Genomic DNA, 17,997 nt, shown 5'->3' with positions numbered 1-17,997 from the left:
AGTTAAAAAAAAGTTGCATAACTTCTTCACGGTGAGAAAACATAACTTGTTTGAATTTTTGTCACCTAGTTAGTGGCGAAATCATGATTTTCATTTATAGATTAAAATATAAAAAATAAATATATGAAAAAGTTAAGGGTTATATTGACATAAATAATAATTTTAACCTTGTATAGACATATAATTTTGAACTACTTGACAATCAATTTTTGCACAATTTACTCGAACAAGGACAAAAATTAAATATCTGCCTAAAATAATCCAAACTAGTGTAAATCTCCCAACAAAATCACATGAACCTTTTGAAAAAGAAACCCAAAGTACCAAATCAGTAGCAAATCACATGGACCTTCTTCAGATAATGGAAAAACTACATAAATACACAATTTAAAATATCATAAGCTCTAAACTTCCTTATCATTTAAAAATATTATAAAAATTACCTTTCGAATACATTTCTATCCCTTCTCAGATATATTCCATCCCCTCTCGGATACATTCCTATCTCTTCTTAGAAACCAATAAATGCATCCGAGAGCAATAAGAAATTCAAAATTTTTGTAATTGGAAAATTTTTTGGGATATGATATAATCAACTCCCAAATGTATGAGATTTTTGAACTTTGCCAAAGTACCAAATTGCTAAAATCACATGGACCTGCTTTAGATAGTCCAATGGGTCCAGCCCATAAGTATCTACATCAAATTTTACAGGCCCTTTCTTCTTAAAAAGGCCAGGCCCAAATAATTTCGGATTCAGGCCCACTATTCTAAGAACAGTACTCTGAGATTCCCACCAACTGTTTCGATCAGCATTTTGAGCAAAAGACAACTTTAACTTTACGCAAAAAGATTTGATTTTTAACGACACCCATCTCCTATTTTTGTGAAATTCAAGAATATTAAGGTGTTTCAATGGAGGGGTTGATGAGTTTTCAGGCGAATTCTGTTCATGCTGTATCAAGACGGCAAAGCTCGGTACTAGTTCCTACATTTTCTCGAAAAATTAGTAATACAAGAGTTTCTGTTCAACCAATTGGAATGGTGAGGAATTCCAAATTGTTTAATTCCGTTGTTGCTTCAGTTCAGCCAATTGAAGCATCTGCTGTAACCCCTTTTGACAACACATTGCCATCTAAAGGTAAACATCAGGATCTGAGATTGTTCTTGGTAGGGCTAGTAAACTAAAAATTTGAATCTTGTTTTCTAAACTAGATGAGGCTAATCTGTTGTGTTTTGTTATAGATTGGTTTTTTTGTGAATATTTATAATCATGCTTGTAAAGTGAAATGAACCCGAGTAGAGCTAAACTTATATGGAGGATTCATGTAGCTGACCCCGACTAATTTGGGATTTTGACTATGTTGATTGATTGATACTTGTAAAACGGAACACGGAATAGGTTAAACTATAGATGGAATTGGTTGTAGTACTGTGGCTGACTGATGGTGTTTTGAATCTTGTTAGAGGTTCTTGATGTTTGGAATAATGCGAATGCTGTATGCTTTGATGTGGATAGCACTGTCTGCATAGACGAGGGCATTGATGAATTTGCGGAGTTTTGTGGTGCTGGAAAGGCTGTAGCGGAATGGACTGCTAGGTTAGCTGCTTTTCTGAATAATGGTTCTAATATAATGTTAAATGCCTTAGGATTGAATTCAAATCCTATTTATCTCGTCTTTGACAGGGCAATGAATGGCTCTGTTCCATTTGAAGAAGCATTGGCAGCTCGTCTTTCTCTTATAAACCCTTCATTATCCCAACTCCAGGATTTTCTTAAGAGACCTCCACGGTAACAATGTGCCTTTGATCACCTATGCATATAAGGTTTTCCATTTCTGTGTTTTATTATTACAAGTTTACTAAGATGAAAGACAAAGAAGTATTGTGTCACTCGAATTTAACCCTTTATGGAAAATTGAGGTTAGATGTAAAGATGAATCTGCTATTGGCCTTTCATTTAGGGATCATGATCATAACTGCCAACCCAGTTGATTTAAAGCTTTTGATTAGTCATGCTATATGGTCACGGAGATCAGTTTCTTTCTTCCATTTGAATTCTTAAAAACCTTTCTGTGTTGATGGTCAGATGTTATAGCTCTCTGGTTAAATGAATCATGATTCAGGTTCTCGAAACAAATTGCAGGCATGTCATAATTGGTGCCAAAAATAGCGGTTAATAATTTCTATGAAGCAACCAATACATTTGGAAGCAGTTTGATATAATTTAAAATGCCAGTGTTTCTTTCATAACCTTTGGAAGCTGTAGCCTCTTCGGTAGTTCAGATGGCAATAGTAGTAGAATTAAACAGTAAACACTCAACCACCCCAATTCTTTTAGGATCTTTAAGGGATTAGCAGATTTTAAGAGAGACCTAGTCAACAGATGAAGAAGTTCATCAGGTCAAAAGACCTAATTGTATGTCAAAGTCGAAAGCAAATAACTGTTACAGTTAATTGGTTCCGAACTTCATTACTTTTATTCCTTGAACCATCTGTTAATTTGTGAAAATAACAAAGACATACAGTTGTGTAATCAACTTTCAACATGTTCACTTAGCTAGCCTGTGCCTCTCTACTTACCATGATCTCGTAATATAGAAAATGCTAATGGCAATTCCAGAAAATTTATAAATTTTCAAGTGAAAAGACAATTTCTTTTAGATAACAAAGGGATTCAAAGGTATCTGGACTAAATCCGTCAATGTCCTTAAAATTTCTACTAAACAAATCAACTTTTATCTGGTGTTGCTTTGAAGCTATCTGATTGCTTACTTTAGTCAGCTTAAGTTGCTGAAATCTTTTCTGTTTTTTCTTGGTGCAGACTTTCTCCTGGTATTGATCTATTGGTCAAGAAGCTGAAGGATAATAATAAAGATGTTTATCTGGTCTCTGGAGGGTTTCGTCAAATGATCAATGTACTTCCCTTGTTGAACTGTTTAGTTTACGGTTAGTTTTATTTGTCTATCTTGCATTCTTGCATCCATATAAACATATCAAGGATAAACATCTTGTAACCATTAAGAAATTTCGAACTATTCTGTGTGAGGTTCAAGCTTCTTTCTTGAGATTCTCCTATTCTTGAATCCTGAGTACTATTGGTAATTTCCAAACTTCAACTTGCAAAAATGCTTTACGGAAGGGTGGCAGTTAAACTTTTTGGTCATGTTCTAGTGTCAATGCTGCCATATGTAAGAATAGATTCCTTTCGAGAAAAATGGCTACCTTAATTAGTCATCATACTATCTCCCTCTCCTATGCTACCTTAATTAGTCATCATACTATCTCCCTCTCCTATGTGTCACCTTTTAATTCTGCTTATCTGCAATTTAGTGTATTGTATATATATTTGCTAACTATAATTCTTTCTTAAAGCCTGTTGCATCAATCCTTGGAATACCACTTGAAAATATCTTTGCCAATCAAATACTCTTTGGGAGCAATGGAGAATATGCTGGGTTTGATAAAAATGAGCCAACTTCAAGGCGCGGCGGAAAGGCTACTGCAGTTCAACAAATAAGAAAGGTTGGTGATATAGTTGTTTATTTTAACATACTTTTTGAAGATGCTCATAAAGCTAAGCAATGTTCCAGGCTCATGGATACAAGTCACTAGTGATGATTGGTGATGGTGCTACTGATCTTGAAGTAAGTAACCAATATCCTTGTTTCCCGCTTAACCACCAACTCTGATTGCCCAAGTGAATGAAAAAAAGACGATAACTGTTGTCTTAGTATGAAATTTGCAAACACAGAGTCCAACTCAGTTTTTCGGTTTCTTCTTTGTTGTTGCAAACTCTGTTAACATGTTTGCTCTCCATTTTTTGTTGCAGGCTCGTATGCCAGGTGGTGCGGACTTGTTTATTTGCTATGGCGGAATTCAACTACGAGAATCAGTTGCAGCTAAAGCTGATTGGTTGGTGTTTAATTTTAAGGACTTGATTAATTCATTGGTGTAATGTGCTATTGCATCTACACTCATTCATCTTTATTTGGTTTTCGGGGCTTATGCAGAGCATTAAATTTCTGTCTTGATGTCATTACGTTTTGTAGATATCTTTCCACACTACGTAATGGAAAGGTAGCACAAAAATACCTTATCTCAGAAACTGAAAGTTCATATTGATTGGAAGCTTAGCGCTTGTTTTACCTTGCCACTTCTCCTATCCCTTTATTTTCGACCTTATCGCTTGATATGCAGCAAATGTTTGGTTGAAACATCTCAAGAGTTTGTGGGGAACTGAAATTATAGGATGCTTACATCAAGATTAAGCATTTTAGTTTGTTTTAGCTTAGCTTTCTGCCTCTCTCAAGTTATATCAAAAGAAACCATCAATATAACCTGCAACATCTCGAAATTCTTATGTTCACTCTTAAAGTGCTGATTAAATTAGGTACTTGTAGTCTCTTGTACAACTCTAAGAATAATCAGGCACAATATGTACGACTTGCTCAAATAGTTTTGAGACTGAGATTGGTTGATTAATTAACCTGTTTACTTAGTCTTAAAATTTAAAGTTTTGATTTGAAAATGAAGGAGAAGAAAGAGTAACATAAAATAATTGAACTGATTGCAGAATGGCACAAGAAATACTATTAGTAATACATATTTTCACATATAGAGTACTCGAGGGAAATACATCAAACAGGTCATAACAAACTAGGAAAACGACTCAGCATAAAACACAGGCAGAAAATAAAATAAAAACTCAAAATCTTCAACAGTACACACTTTACTTAATACTATAGGTTTTTGTTCCCAGCTAAAGGGTTTAACCAGAGATGTCAATGGACTTGACCTCAGGTTTCTTCACCTCTTCCTTTGGAACAGTTACAGTAAGCACTCCATTCTCCATAGAAGCCTTAACTTGATCCATCTTTGCATTCTCCGGAAGTCTAAATCTCCTCATGAATTTGCCGCTGCTTCGCTCCACGCGATGCCACTTATCATTCTTATCTTCTTTCTCCACATTCCTCTCTCCGCTAATTTGAAGAACCCTATCTTCTTCGACTTCCACTTTTACTTCCTCCTTCTTAAGCCCTGGAAGATCAGCCTTGAACACATGAGCTTCTGGAGTTTCCTTCCAGTCTATTCGCGTGTTAGCAAATGCAGAGGTCTCCCCTGAATTGGTACCTGGGAAGCCTAATTCCCTGAATGAATCAAACACGTCAATTGAGAATGGATCGAACATGCTACTGCTTCGTCGATCGCCAAAGATTCTTGGGATCAGAGACATTTTCAGTGAGTTTTTTGAGAACTTTCTGTGTTTTTTTACTTGCTTGCTTTCAATTTTGATGGTTGATGGAAGAGGAGGTGGTAGTTATTTATAGCGAGTGTTTTAGCCCTTTCTCCATAGTTCTACTATCCACTGAGACATTCTAGAGCCAAGTAGATATTCCAGAAGCAGATGTCGAGAACTTTCTGGATAAATCACGCTAAGCCCATCAAAATTGAACTATTGAAATTGGGCTTCTTTCAGTCGGCTCAATTCAACCAGTCGTATTAACTTTACAACGGCCCACAATCAGCTATTAGTTTTCTAGTAATAATAAATTTTCTGCGGATAATATGAACTATTAAGTCCAAATAATAGTTAAACAAAAAGCCATATCCAAATTTTGAAGTGAAAAACACAGTTCAAGGTCACATAAAAACAGAATTAGCCTCACTTCTTTATTCAAAAGGGCTTTTCTATTAGATAGATATATTAATTAATTCATCTCAAAATCTCATATTGTAATGAAAACAATTAAATATACCATTCATAATAATTATATCAAAGTTAAAAATACAAATATATTTAATCATTTTGAGTATATATTTTTAAACTCGTGCTATCATCACTTTGATGTTTGTCTAATTTTCATCTATAATAGCGAATTGTAACTTTTTATTTATATTATTCCGGCAATTAATTTTTTGTACAATCTTGTTATTTTATAATGGAAGACACACGTGAATATAAAATTTATTTTTATTAACAACCATTCCATAAATAATATTCCTATGTCAAAACAATAATACTATGTCACATAATTAACCGTATCTGTGCTTAGTATATTCTAAAGGGCATTTCCAATTCAAACACCAAATTTTTTATTAAATTTGGTGTCAACACCAAATTTAGTGTAATGATCCAACCCACTGCATCAATTTTTTTTTTCTCTCTTCATTATTATATTATTATTTCTTATTTCATAAAACAAATTCTTTATAAAATAATCATCATATATAATTCATATTATTTCCTTTTATAATCGTTTAATATAAAATTATTTTATACCATAATTTTTTAAATAATATAAATTGCTAGCAAATATTATACATTGTACATAATAATGGATAATACAAATAAAAGTGAAATCATTAATGAAATACAATTAAAAAAACATCAACTTTCAAGATCACTACAGTGCTCCCATAAATGCTCTATTAATGCATTACGTATTTCAAAATGAGCTTCTTTGTCCTTTATTTTTTTATTTCGAGCTAGAAATTGTTGAAATTGATAATTTTCATCTATTGCCATTTCTACGGTTGGAGTTGGACCTTCCGACGCATCTTGCATTGGTGCATTAAGATCACGTTCATCCTCAATTATCATGTTGTGCATTATAATACATGAAGTTAATATATCATGTAACACTTCTTTTCTCCAAAAACGTGACGGTCCTGCGATAATTGCAAAACTCCAAATGCACGTTCAATATCTTTTCGACATGATTCTTGTTTCATGGAAAAATATTTTTGTGAAGGTTAATTATAGTTTATATAATTTGTAGTAGAATTAACATAAATTTAATTTTTTAAAAAGTCATATATAGAAAAATTAATTTATAAAAAAGCTAAATTTTATATCTAAAATTAATATTATAAAAATATTACATAAAAAATAATTAAATATACAAGAGATTTAATTAAAATATACAATTTGTATAATGTTTAATTAAAAGTTTGTATAATGAAATAATATTATAATATTCAAAAAGTTATTTGGTGTGATGAATAGTATTACTAAATTTGGTGTAACACTATTCACACACCAAATTTGATGTGAAAATTGGTATGGATTGGAGCTCAAAGCACCAAATTTTACATCAAATATAGGATTTGATGTAAAATTTAGTGTTGGATTGGAGATGGTCTAATGAATAGGTACGATTTTTTTTTGTAGCAAAATCTATACTTATGATTTGTACTAAAAACTCTACTTAAAATCTTGCACCTATAAAATCACTTAATCATTAAAAACATCTTACGGACAAATAATTATTTTTTTACGTCAAGTATCAACGAACTTGACACAATTATTAATTCTCTTTTATAGTACTTCTGGTATTTACTCCCTCCGTTTTAATTTACGTCTATTTGACTTAATAGAGATTTTTCAGAAAAGTTCCTTTAAATTATTGTCAGTTATATAAAGATGTCAATTTTTTAAAACTGAAGTAGTCAGTAAGCACAGAGGGCGCAAACCTTGATTGCTTAGTAGTATGTAGTTAACTGTTTGTCATTTGGAGATGGAATTCAAATTTGAAGTTGATGATTTTATAGTTCATTTTAATTACTAGATTTACGAATAAAATATTTGTAGATATTTAATCGTAGTAAAGATTATGCAATAGTAATTTATATTTTAGAGAAGATGAATGAAATATGTTTATTATCGTAAAGAGGAATTCGAAACAGAATCAAAAGGACTAGTATTTCATATTGAACATAGAAACAGAGGCAACTCAACACTTGAATACAGAGACACAACAACTGATTATTTGCTCATACAGCATATACTACCACTTAATTCACAAATGAATTTTTAACCAGAGATTTCAATAGACTTAACATCAGGCTTCTTCATTTCTTCCTTTGGAACAGTGACAGTAAGCACTCCATTCTCCATAGACGCCTTTACTTGATCCATCTTTGCATTCTCCGGAAGTCTGAATCTTCTCATGAATTTGCCGCTGCTTCGTTCCACGCGATGCCACTTATCATTCTTATCTTCTTTCTCCACGTTCCTCTCTCCGCTGATTTGAAGAACTCTATCTTCTTCGATCTCCACCTTCACTTCCTCCTTCTTAAGCCCTGGAAGATCAGCCTTGAACACATGAGCTTCTGGGGTTTCCTTCCAATCAATTCGAGTGTTAGCAAATGTAGAGGTCTCCCCTGAATTGTTACCTGGGAAGCCTAATTCCCTAAATGGATCAAACATGTCAATTGAGAATGGATCAAACATGCTGCTGCTACGTCGATCGCCGAAGATTCTTGGGATCAGAGACATTTTCAGTGAGCTTTTTGAGAAATTTCTGTGTTTGGTTTTCAATTTTGATGGTTGATTGAAGAGGAGCTCATAGTTATTTATAGTTTGTTAGAGGAACTTTCTCCATACTTGTACTATCCACTGAGACATTTCTAGAGCCCAGTAGATGTTCCAGAAGCAGATGTCGAGATCTTTCTGGATAAATCACGCTAGGCCTATTACAGATCACAACTGAGCTATGGAAATTGGGCTTCCAAGGACTTTGTTTTTTACAACGGCCCATTAACTTTGTTTGCTTTACGAGGAGGGCTAAATATTACACAAGTAGCACGATCACCACTCATATCATGGACAACGTTTTAAAAGATGGAGGTGAAAAAATTAAAGTAAATGTGTGCTATTTTTGTAACGAGAAAAGCATTTGCTATAGTTAATATAAACTTTGGACGAAATGCAAAGATAGCCCTATTTGCAAATCAAAAGGACATTTTTGGACCTTATAAGTAACTTGACACTCTCAATTATTTCAGAAAAATCTAAGGTTCAATAAAGTAAGTAGTAAACCAACCAACAAGAGTTGATTGAGTGGTAAATACTCCTTCATCCTTAATCAAGAGGTGTTTGATTCGAGTTTCCTTGGGTACAGAGTTGTCTTTGTTAGAGAGTGTTTTGATTAGAAAAAAAGCAAGTACTAAAACTTAGTAAAAGTGTTGTATCTTAATGTATAATATAATTAGCTTACTAAGTTTCTTAGTCCACTTTTTTTATTATTTCTTAAGAAGAAAGACTTCATTCTTTTAAATTACTGGTATTTTCGATTAAATATTTTACAAAAAGAAAACAAACCAAAAAAATTTAAAAAGTATGTCTTTACGCCTTAGGTGGCGGAAGTATCAAACCAAAATAAAATATGCCATTTTATGGAATTTGAATTCCTCATTCAACTTCATTGAAGTTTCCAAGAACTTTCACAAACATTATAAAAACTGAAAAAATTTGACTGAATCACACTCATGATTTCTTACCAAAGATCATAAGATAATATAAAGTCCTAACAATTTTAGCTAAACAAAAAAACCACATCTAAGTTGAAAAGAGAAATGGAAGTGGAAAAACAAAAATCAAGTAGAATTGTGCTAGTCCCTTGTCCATTTCAAGGTCACATAAACCCAATGTTTGAATTAGCCTCACTTCTTTACTCAAAGGGCTTTTCTATCACAATTGCTCACACCCAATTTAACTTTCCAAATCCATCAAATCATCCCAGTTTCTCTTTTCTTCCCATACCAGATGATCCCTCTCAAGTTCAAGCCTCTTCTTCTAATTTTATAGTATTATTGCTAGCTCTTAATGATAATATTGCGATGCCTCTTCGAGAGATATTGGTTCATCAACAACAACAAAGTGATGAGATTTTGTGCATTATTTATGATTCTATTATGTATAAAGTAGCAGAGGTGGCTAACAATCTTAATATTCCTAGTGTCATTTTGGAAACTAGCAGTGCTAACCTTTTTTGGACTTATGCTGCTTTTCACAGACTTGAAGCTGAAGGTTATTTTCCGTTAAAAGGTATCCTTAATTCACTTGGCCTGTAATAGCGGAGGCAGAATTTTCATCAAAAGAATTTGTGATGTGCTATAACAAAAAAAATTTAACCTTATATATACCGTGCAACTTATAATTGATACTGCTGTGAAGGACTGACCATTGTTCTTTCTATGTTTCAACAGACTCAATTGCCGAAGACTTCGTGCCTGGACTTGATCCACTCAGGTTCAAAGATCTTCCCATCTTCAATTTCCCAAATGTTGATGATTTGTTACATTTGTTTAGGACAACATCAGACATCAGAAGATCTTCAGCCATAATCTGGAACACAACAGAGTGTCTTGAACAACCAATCCTAGAAAAACTCAAACAACATTACCAGATCCCGTGTTTTCCAGTAGGTCCAATGCACAAATCCATTAAGAATATTATTACTAATAGTTCCTTAACAACAGAAGACAGAAATTGCATTATGTGGCTAGATAAGCAAGTTGCAAAGTCCGTCCTCTATGTCAGCATTAGAAGTTTAGCTTCAATTACTGAAAGAGAAGTAACAGAAATAGCTTGGGGATTAGTGAATAGTAATCAGCATTTTTTGTGGGTAATTCGATCCGGTTCAATTACTGAAAGTGATTTGAAATTAGTATTCCATGAGAAAAGTTTGAAAGAGGCTATTGATAAAAGAGGTTATATTGTGGAATGGGCACCACAAAAGGAAGTATTGGGACATTTTGCAATAGGAGGTTTTTTGAGTCATTGTGGATGGAATTCGACTCTGGAGAGTATTTGCAAAGGGGTTCCATTGATATGTAGGCCTTGTTTTGGGGATCAAAATGTGAATTCAAGGTACGCGAGTTATGTTTGGAAGGTGGGGATTGTGTTGGAGAATAAGTTGGAGAGAGGGGAAATTGAAAGAGTTGTGAGGAAACTAATGGTGAGTGATGAAGGGGAGCAGATTAGGCAAAGAGCTATGGATTTTAAATTGGAAATGGAGAATAGTGTTGCTGAAAATGGTACTTCTTATAAGTGCTTGGATGCTTTGGTGAAGTTTCTTTTGTCACTTTGATCGCAAAGACACATATGGCATATGCACTTGCGTGACACTTATAATAATGTGTGTTTTAGTATGTCCGTAAAGAACTGGTCTTTGTTAAGTAAGGTGATGGTTCCATAATTTTATTTTATTTTTTCTTTCAAGGTTAGTAACTTCGAAAAAATAAATGCAATATGTACATTTATATCATTTTTACTTATAATCTAGAAACTGTTGCTCATAATTACTTTACTACTTCCTCTGTTTCAATTTATGTGACACATTTCGAATTTCAAAAGTCAAACAAGTCTATCTTTGATCGTAATTTTTTCCTATATCTTTTAAATATTTTTGAATTATCAATTATTGAGACTTATAGTACTTTTTATGTAGTTTACAAATATATAAATTTCATTTTAAAAAATTTGAAAATTTCATGAGCGAATTCCCGATCAAACTGTTTGACTCTCAAAAAAGCGAAATGTGTCACATAAACTGGGACGTAGAGAGTATTTGTTAAAACTCGAGAGAAGAAGCTTCAATGAGAGAAAAAAAGAAAGATGTCACGTCATTTCTGTAAAGAATGATCTGAATGTTATATTATAGCTATACAATGCAAAATACATTTCTGGAGGTGAGGCCTCTAACTATATTACTGGGCCAGTGTGAAGACCAAGATAGAGTTGGGCCAGTAGACCTTGTAATAGACCAAGATGTAATTGGGCCGCTAAATCCTCTGTAACATAGCCCACTCTTGAAACGGGCCGACGAGATTTCTCCAGAAACATCTCGCAATCTGCACATCGAGAAATATCCAGAAAGTTTCTGAAGAATAGAAAAAGGAAATATCGAGAAAGTAGTAGGACACTCGTGTAAGAAGCTATAAATAACTAACCAGGTTCTCTTCCATTAACCATCAAAATTGAAAACACAAATTTCTCAAAAGCTCACTGAAAATGTCACTGATCCCAAGAATCTTCGGCGATCGACGAAGCAGCAGCATGTTTGATCCATTCCCAATGGACGTGTTCGATTCGTTCAAGGAATTAGGCTTCCCAGTTTCTAATTCAGGGGAGACCTCTGCATTTGCGAATACTCGAGTCGACTGGAAGGAAACTCCAGAAGCTCATGTGTTCAAGGCTGATCTTCCAGGGCTTAAAAAGGAGGAAGTGAAAGTGGAGATCGAAGAAGATAGGGTTCTTCAAATTAGCGGAGAGAGGAATGTGGAGAAAGAAGATAAGAATGATAAGTGGCATCGTGTGGAACGCAGCAGTGGGAAATTCATGAGAAGATTTAGACTCCCGGAGAATGCGAAGATGGATCAAGTTAAGGCTTCGATGGAGAATGGAGTGCTTACTGTTACTGTTCCAAAGGAACAAGTGAAGAAGCCTGATGTCAAGTCCATTGAGATCTCTGGTTAAAAGTCCATTTGTGAATTAAGTAGTAGTGTATGATATATGGGCAAATAAAGAACTGAATCCGTTGTGTCTGTTGAAGATATGAAGTTACTCTGTTTTTCTATTGAAGTGTTGAGTCGGCTCTGTTTCTAGCCTAATGGCGTAATTGTACTTTCTTTGAAATTCCATGTTTAATATGAAACATTAGTCCTTTGATTCTGTTCCAATTCCTCTATGTTGTTTTTTTGATAATAAACATATATCATTCATCTTCTTTGAATGATTAGTAAATACCAATCAATATAACATAACCTTAACGTAAATATATGGCATAAATTCGATCTACTATGTATTTGCCAACGAACAGTAAAATAGACGTATCGGAAGCTCTTTTCTCATAATGAAAGCAAGTAAGAATGAAATGAGTGCTTACTCAATGGATTAAAGAACTACAACGATTCGAATTCCATTTTCCAAATACAAACATTCAATATTATGCTAAGTAATCAAGTTTTACGCCCTCTGATTTAATTTATTTATGTACAGTTTTTCTTTATGTCTGTCCTTAGAAAATGACAATTTATATAATTGAAATCAACTTGAATATTTTAAATTATAAATTTTTAAAAAATAAATCTATTTGAAACTTTTGAATCCAAATAAACAAACGTAAATTAAAATGGCTAAAGTAAATGCCAAAAGAAATATATGAAAAAAAAAAATTTGACTCCACATAAAAATTATTGAAATATAAACTTATATGATTAAGTAATTTTATAAAGAAATATTTTAGTGAATGTCTTTTTTTGTGGATACAAACCAAAAACACAAATTACGTTTTATAATTATGACTAGACACCAATGCCCATACTAGTACGGATTCCATATCTGCTATTTTTTTAATCTCACTTCATGTGATATAAATAAAATTTACAGAGTCAATTAAATTTTAATATGATTTTTAAATATTTTAAGTTGTTAATTATTGTAATTTTTTAATGTAATTTTTAAATAATATGTGTTACTTCCCTTGTCCCAATATATGTAGCACAAATAGAAATTTAAGAGTCAATTAAATATTGTTAATTATTGAGATGTACAGTACTTTTTATGTAGTTTCTAAATTAAATAATACATGTTACTTCTTTTATACCATTTTTTGTGACACAAATATATTAGTTTTATGAATCAATTGAATTTTTTATAAGTAATCGACAAATATTTTAGGTTGTCAATTATCATGCTACACAATTTTTAAATATATAAAAAGAATTAACAATAAGACAAATAAATTAAAACGAAAGAAAAAAAGTAAGCAAATATATATGTAAGTGTGGAACCACACAGTCTATACATGCATGTTGACAGTCACTTGTGTGGTTATCCACACTTATATATAAGTAGTAGTGACCTTTTCATTAGGCATAGGGATGTACGTGATCGGATTGTTTTGGGTTTTTTAAATATCACAACAAATTTTTTGTGTCAAAATTTTAAATTTATAAACCAAACTAAACTAATAAAACAAGGGGTTTTCAACTTTGGATTGGTTTGGATTTTTCAAATACCAAACCAAATTATTTGTGTCGAATTTTTAAAATTTTAAATCAAAACAAACTAATAAACCTCAGATTTTTTGGGGGTTTTAAATTTTTTTGATAAAGTAATCATACAAACATATTATTAATTTGTGCTCCAAATATTTTTTTTTAGTTCAATTAAAATATAACCATCTAAAGTGTTTCTTAAGAAAATAACACAAAATATGAGATGAGTGATTACACTAAAATATTCAATAAAGAATAATATAATAATGAAATCATATAAAATAAATATTGCAAATTAAATTGATAAGTCATAATGAAATTGATCATAATTTAAAAGTACTTAATCATGCTAAAATAAATCTAATAAATATTAATTATGTGATTAAACATTAAAGAAAATTTAAAATTAGGCTATATATTTTAAATGTCAAGACCAATGTAAAACTAAAGAATAAATCTTCAACATTAATGTCATTTTTAATGTTGAATTAATTATCTTGATAGCATTAGTATTGATTTGATTTTGAATTGAGCTTAATTAGAGTTACTAATAACCCTTCGGGGTGGCGCAGTGGTTTAGGCTTGGGACTTCCATGTTGGAGGTCTCAAGTTCGAAACTTCTTGCCAACGAAAGCAAGGGGTTTGCCTTCTGGGTCGATCTCATTGCACGGACTTGCCTAGTGCGGGTAACCTCTCCTATATGGTTTGCGAGCTATTGATTAGGAGCGGAGGTTTTACCCTGTGCGCACCCAAAGAATAGCGGTTGTGGGTTTCCCTTGTCATAAAAAAAGTTACTAATGTCACTTTTATTAGACCATTGAAACTTTCAAGTCTCAAAAAACTTGAAAAAATATGTTAAAAAAAAAAATTATGAAATACAAGTAATATATAAAAATTACATCAAAGTAAATACTTTTATGTATAAAATAATTTTAAAAATTATATATATATATAGTACCGAATTGATTTGATCTCGGATTGATTATTTTAGTTAAAACCAAACCAATTCAAATATAGTCTGAATTTTTTTCCAACACTAAACCAAGTCAAACCAAACCATTAATCAGATTTTTTTTCGGTTTAACTCAAGTTGCAGTTTGATTCGATTTTCGGCTCGATTTTATATACCCCTAATCAGACAATAGAATTATCAATGCATTTTGATGTAGTATTACTTATAAAATTATTGTTTTTTTTGTTCATTTATTCAATTTAAATAAAATAATACATTAGAATTATGTTATTTTATAAATTCAGAGGCGTAACCAAGATTAAGAGTTTGAGGATTCTAAATATTCTTTTAAAAAGAGATAGCAGGGTTCAAAGCTACAATTTTAACGTGAAAAACATTTCCTCGGTTTTTTTCTTATAACTACTGCACTGTTTATCAATTTTGTCAGGAGTTCACAAGTTAATATACATATACATTTATTTAATTTTCTAGTATAAATACAGGGTCCACGAAAAAGTTATGAGTTCATCTGAACTCATGAACCCCCACCTATCTTCGCCTCTAATTTTATTATATGTATCTTAGTAGATGATATAACATTTAATAAAGTTAAAAAATTGTAGTTACATTCACAATGATGGTAAAATGAAATTTAAGGTAGACCGATGTAGTTTTAATTTTTGGTGTCTAGTATATTTTGTAAGTATGAAAACAAATGAGGCGTTAGATTGACTGGTAGAATATATTTTTTAAATTATTAAATGTTCTTATATTCTCAAATTTGATATAATTATTATAATATATATTAATTGTCACTTTATTTTCTATTTAATTATATATATATATATATATATATATACTTGACTTTAGGAGAATACTAAATAAAAATATAATATTTATTTAATCTAATTTTTTAAAGAACATGAAATTTAAAATTATGACATATAAATAAAAATGGAGGGAGTAATTAATAAAATTTATGTTTCATTATATATAAATATAAAATTATAAAGGGAAAATAATAGGCCTATTACTGTAGAATGTTGCGTAAAGCCGTTGGATCAACAGAGTTCTCCAGAAGCCTATCGGCATTTCATATATACCTTGCTAAGAAATATCCAGAAAGTTACGGAAACCAAAAAGACACGAAATATCGAGAAAGTAGTTGACGCTCCTGAGGGACCTTATAAATACCAAACGTCTCCTTCTCCTAGAATCAGTGTAATTCAAAGAAGAAGATTGTGAGAACAACAGTTTAAAAGCTTAATTGAAAATGTCACTAATTCCTAGAATTTTCGGTGATCGACGAAGCAGCAGTAAGTTTGATCCATTCTCAATGGACATGTTTGATTCCTTCAAGGAATTAGGCTTTCCAGTTTCAAATTCAGGGGAGATCTCTGCATTTGCCAACACTCGAGTCGATTGGAAGGAAACTCCAGAAGCTCATGTGTTCAAGGCTGATCTTCCAGGGATTAAGAAGGAGGAAGTGAAAGTGGAGATCGTAGAAGATAGAGTTCTTCAGATTAGCGGAGAGAGGAACGTGGAGAAAGAAGATAAGAATGATAAGTGGCATCGTGTGGAACGCAGGAGTGGGAAATTCATGAGGAGATTTAGACTTCCGGAGAATGCAAAGATAGATCAAGTTAAGGCTTCTATGGAGAATGGAGTGCTTACTGTTACTGTTCCAAAGGAAGAAATGAAGAAGCCTGATGTCAAGTCTATTGAAATCTCTGGTTAAAAATACATTTGTTAATTAAGTAGTAGTATATGATGTATGAACAAATAAACAATGGATCATGTCTGTTGAAGATTTGAAGTTGCTCTGTTTTTCTAAGTCTTGAGTCTGCTCTGTTTCTGCTTAATGGAGTAGTTGTACTTTTCCAAATTCCATGTTGAATATGAAATACTAGTCTTTTTATTAAATTGTTATTTCATATTTTACGTAACTTCAAAAAATAATTATTTAGCAAATCTGATTTTTTTTAATTTATTATTCAAGTAATTTTATAAGAGTAACTTTTCAAGTAAAATAAAAAAAAATTTGTCGACACAAATCAAAAACATAGATTTTGCTGAGACCTCTCCATATAAGCTTTAGCTCATACAGAATTTGAACAGCCGATTCACCCGTAAATAAATGAATTGCGAGTCATACTAGCCAGTCCACTTTTTTAAAAATATATTTTTTATAATTTTTAAATTAAATTAGAGTACGTCGGCCCATGGCCTTTAACGGGCCAGAACAATGGAGTCCATTAAAACATATTTAGGTTTTTCTTGCTTCCTATAAATACACCTGAAAATTTTCTCTTCAAACATAACTCTACTTTTCTCCTCTCTGCCGCAGCAAGGGATAAACATGAAACCCTTGTGTATTTTGTTTTTTTTTCCTTAAATCATGAGACGCCTAATATTGCAATTCTTTGATAGTAAGTTATTGAAAAATGGATTATGGGATCTACATTAGGCATTATGCAAACAATGCATATTTATTTGTCTACTTGATTCATCTTTCTTTTTCCTTCAAATAGTTTGTTTTTATTTCTTTATTGACTATGGTGTGTAAGAATGATGAAGAAATCATTCGGATTCCCACTGATATTTATTCGTGATTACTACAACCAGCTACTTCTGACTTCACATCATAATCCAACCCTTTTTTTAAATTTAATTTTTATGTGATTTTTTTTTATTGATTTGGAATTTGATATTTTGAAAGAAAAATGGCCGGTGATGTAAGTAAATATTTGCTACTCTTGATGGGAATTAATTAAATTTCCATCTGATGATTCTCTATCCACCAAGATCTCTGAGGCCTTGTTCTTAAATCTTTGTTTTCATTCTAAAATAATTTTGAAGTTGCTCTGTTCTTCTATCCAGGTTGAGTCGTTAAAATGTACTAACCGTATTATATTGTCCTTTTTTTATTCTGTTCAAATGCGTCATATATCTTTCTTATTTTTCTTTTCCACTCCTTAAATGGATCCCAAATGTTTAATGATTATTATTTGCTTGTTTTGATGCTTTCAAATTATATTAAGCATATACAGCACATAGATGTAACATTATTTCAACTTCGCAGGATTACAATATCAAGATTCATCTTATGGTATATATTGAATGATAATTATAATATGGAAAGTTAACCCATCCTTCTTTACTATATTTTCTATTATTCTTTTATCATTTTAAAATATTATTAAAATTTCTTTTTCCTCCTAAACCAACCTTTGGATACATAACTTCTTATTCCCAAA

General features: G+C 31.9%; 6 protein-coding genes and 2 non-coding genes across 8 annotated transcripts; 6 read left to right on the top strand and 2 right to left on the bottom strand.

The window, feature by feature from the left end:
• Window positions 1-799: 799 nt before the first annotated feature.
• Window positions 800-4,148, top strand: LOC125872292 (phosphoserine phosphatase, chloroplastic). Its single transcript, XM_049553003.1, has 7 exons — window positions 800-1,141; window positions 1,468-1,600; window positions 1,688-1,792; window positions 2,825-2,918; window positions 3,376-3,525; window positions 3,594-3,647; window positions 3,833-4,148. Exons 1-7 carry the CDS (start codon window positions 916-918, stop codon window positions 3,956-3,958), a joined length of 888 nt encoding a protein of 295 aa, XP_049408960.1. The 5' UTR covers window positions 800-915; the 3' UTR covers window positions 3,959-4,148.
• Window positions 4,149-4,558: 410 nt separating this feature from the next.
• LOC125872291 (17.8 kDa class I heat shock protein) lies at window positions 4,559-5,372 on the bottom strand. Its single transcript, XM_049553002.1, has one exon. It carries the CDS (start codon window positions 5,234-5,236, stop codon window positions 4,772-4,774), a length of 465 nt encoding a protein of 154 aa, XP_049408959.1. The 5' UTR covers window positions 5,237-5,372; the 3' UTR covers window positions 4,559-4,771.
• Window positions 5,373-7,679: 2,307 nt separating this feature from the next.
• LOC125873359 (17.7 kDa class I heat shock protein) lies at window positions 7,680-8,312 on the bottom strand. The gene has a single exon (XM_049554272.1). The coding sequence runs from the start codon at window positions 8,279-8,281 to the stop codon at window positions 7,817-7,819; it is 465 nt and encodes a 154-aa protein (XP_049410229.1). The 5' UTR covers window positions 8,282-8,312; the 3' UTR covers window positions 7,680-7,816.
• A 992-nt stretch (window positions 8,313-9,304) lies between these two features.
• On the top strand, window positions 9,305-10,883 carry LOC125874237 (UDP-glucose iridoid glucosyltransferase-like). Its single transcript, XM_049555080.1, has 2 exons — window positions 9,305-9,832; window positions 9,994-10,883. Exons 1-2 carry the CDS (start codon window positions 9,361-9,363, stop codon window positions 10,875-10,877), a joined length of 1,356 nt encoding a protein of 451 aa, XP_049411037.1. The 5' UTR covers window positions 9,305-9,360; the 3' UTR covers window positions 10,878-10,883.
• An 892-nt stretch (window positions 10,884-11,775) lies between these two features.
• On the top strand, window positions 11,776-12,450 carry LOC125873910 (17.6 kDa class I heat shock protein-like). The gene has a single exon (XM_049554736.1). The coding sequence runs from the start codon at window positions 11,801-11,803 to the stop codon at window positions 12,263-12,265; it is 465 nt and encodes a 154-aa protein (XP_049410693.1). The 5' UTR covers window positions 11,776-11,800; the 3' UTR covers window positions 12,266-12,450.
• Window positions 12,451-15,876: 3,426 nt separating this feature from the next.
• On the top strand, window positions 15,877-16,663 carry LOC125873909 (17.7 kDa class I heat shock protein-like). The gene has a single exon (XM_049554735.1). The coding sequence runs from the start codon at window positions 16,014-16,016 to the stop codon at window positions 16,476-16,478; it is 465 nt and encodes a 154-aa protein (XP_049410692.1). The 5' UTR covers window positions 15,877-16,013; the 3' UTR covers window positions 16,479-16,663.
• Window positions 16,664-17,302: 639 nt separating this feature from the next.
• LOC125875358 (small nucleolar RNA R12) lies at window positions 17,303-17,381 on the top strand. The gene has a single exon (XR_007447420.1). It is a non-coding gene; the product is annotated as a small nucleolar RNA R12 (small nucleolar RNA).
• An 84-nt stretch (window positions 17,382-17,465) lies between these two features.
• LOC125875348 (small nucleolar RNA SNORD24) lies at window positions 17,466-17,557 on the top strand. Its single transcript, XR_007447411.1, has one exon. It is a non-coding gene; the product is annotated as a small nucleolar RNA SNORD24 (small nucleolar RNA).
• The last annotated feature ends 440 nt before the right edge of the window (window positions 17,558-17,997 follow it).

The sequence above is a fragment of the Solanum stenotomum genome, chromosome 8 (assembly GCF_019186545.1).
Source record: "Solanum stenotomum isolate F172 chromosome 8, ASM1918654v1, whole genome shotgun sequence".
NCBI classification, from domain to species: domain Eukaryota; kingdom Viridiplantae; phylum Streptophyta; class Magnoliopsida; order Solanales; family Solanaceae; genus Solanum; species Solanum stenotomum.
Note: the sequence above shows the minus strand (reverse complement) of the source record. Positions and strands in the feature narration are given on the sequence as shown.

What these genes read in the sequence shown, in the direction of transcription:
- LOC125872291 (XM_049553002.1), bottom strand. Translation starts at nt 5,236, where the DNA reads ATGTCTCTGATCCCAAGAATCTTTGGCGATCGACGAAGCAGTAGCATG.
- LOC125873909 (XM_049554735.1), top strand. Translation starts at nt 16,014, where the DNA reads ATGTCACTAATTCCTAGAATTTTCGGTGATCGACGAAGCAGCAGTAAG.
- LOC125873359 (XM_049554272.1), bottom strand. Translation starts at nt 8,281, where the DNA reads ATGTCTCTGATCCCAAGAATCTTCGGCGATCGACGTAGCAGCAGCATG.
- LOC125872292 (XM_049553003.1), top strand. Translation starts at nt 916, where the DNA reads ATGGAGGGGTTGATGAGTTTTCAGGCGAATTCTGTTCATGCTGTATCA. An exon ending in CAACACATTGCCATCTAAAG is followed by an intron (nt 1,142 to 1,467) that starts GTAAACATCAGG and finishes GAATCTTGTTAG; the next exon opens with AGGTTCTTGATGTTTGGAAT. An exon ending in ATGGTGCTACTGATCTTGAA is followed by an intron (nt 3,648 to 3,832) that starts GTAAGTAACCAA and finishes TTTTTGTTGCAG; the next exon opens with GCTCGTATGCCAGGTGGTGC.
- LOC125874237 (XM_049555080.1), top strand. Translation starts at nt 9,361, where the DNA reads ATGGAAGTGGAAAAACAAAAATCAAGTAGAATTGTGCTAGTCCCTTGT. An exon ending in AGGTTATTTTCCGTTAAAAG is followed by an intron (nt 9,833 to 9,993) that starts GTATCCTTAATT and finishes ATGTTTCAACAG; the next exon opens with ACTCAATTGCCGAAGACTTC.
- LOC125873910 (XM_049554736.1), top strand. Translation starts at nt 11,801, where the DNA reads ATGTCACTGATCCCAAGAATCTTCGGCGATCGACGAAGCAGCAGCATG.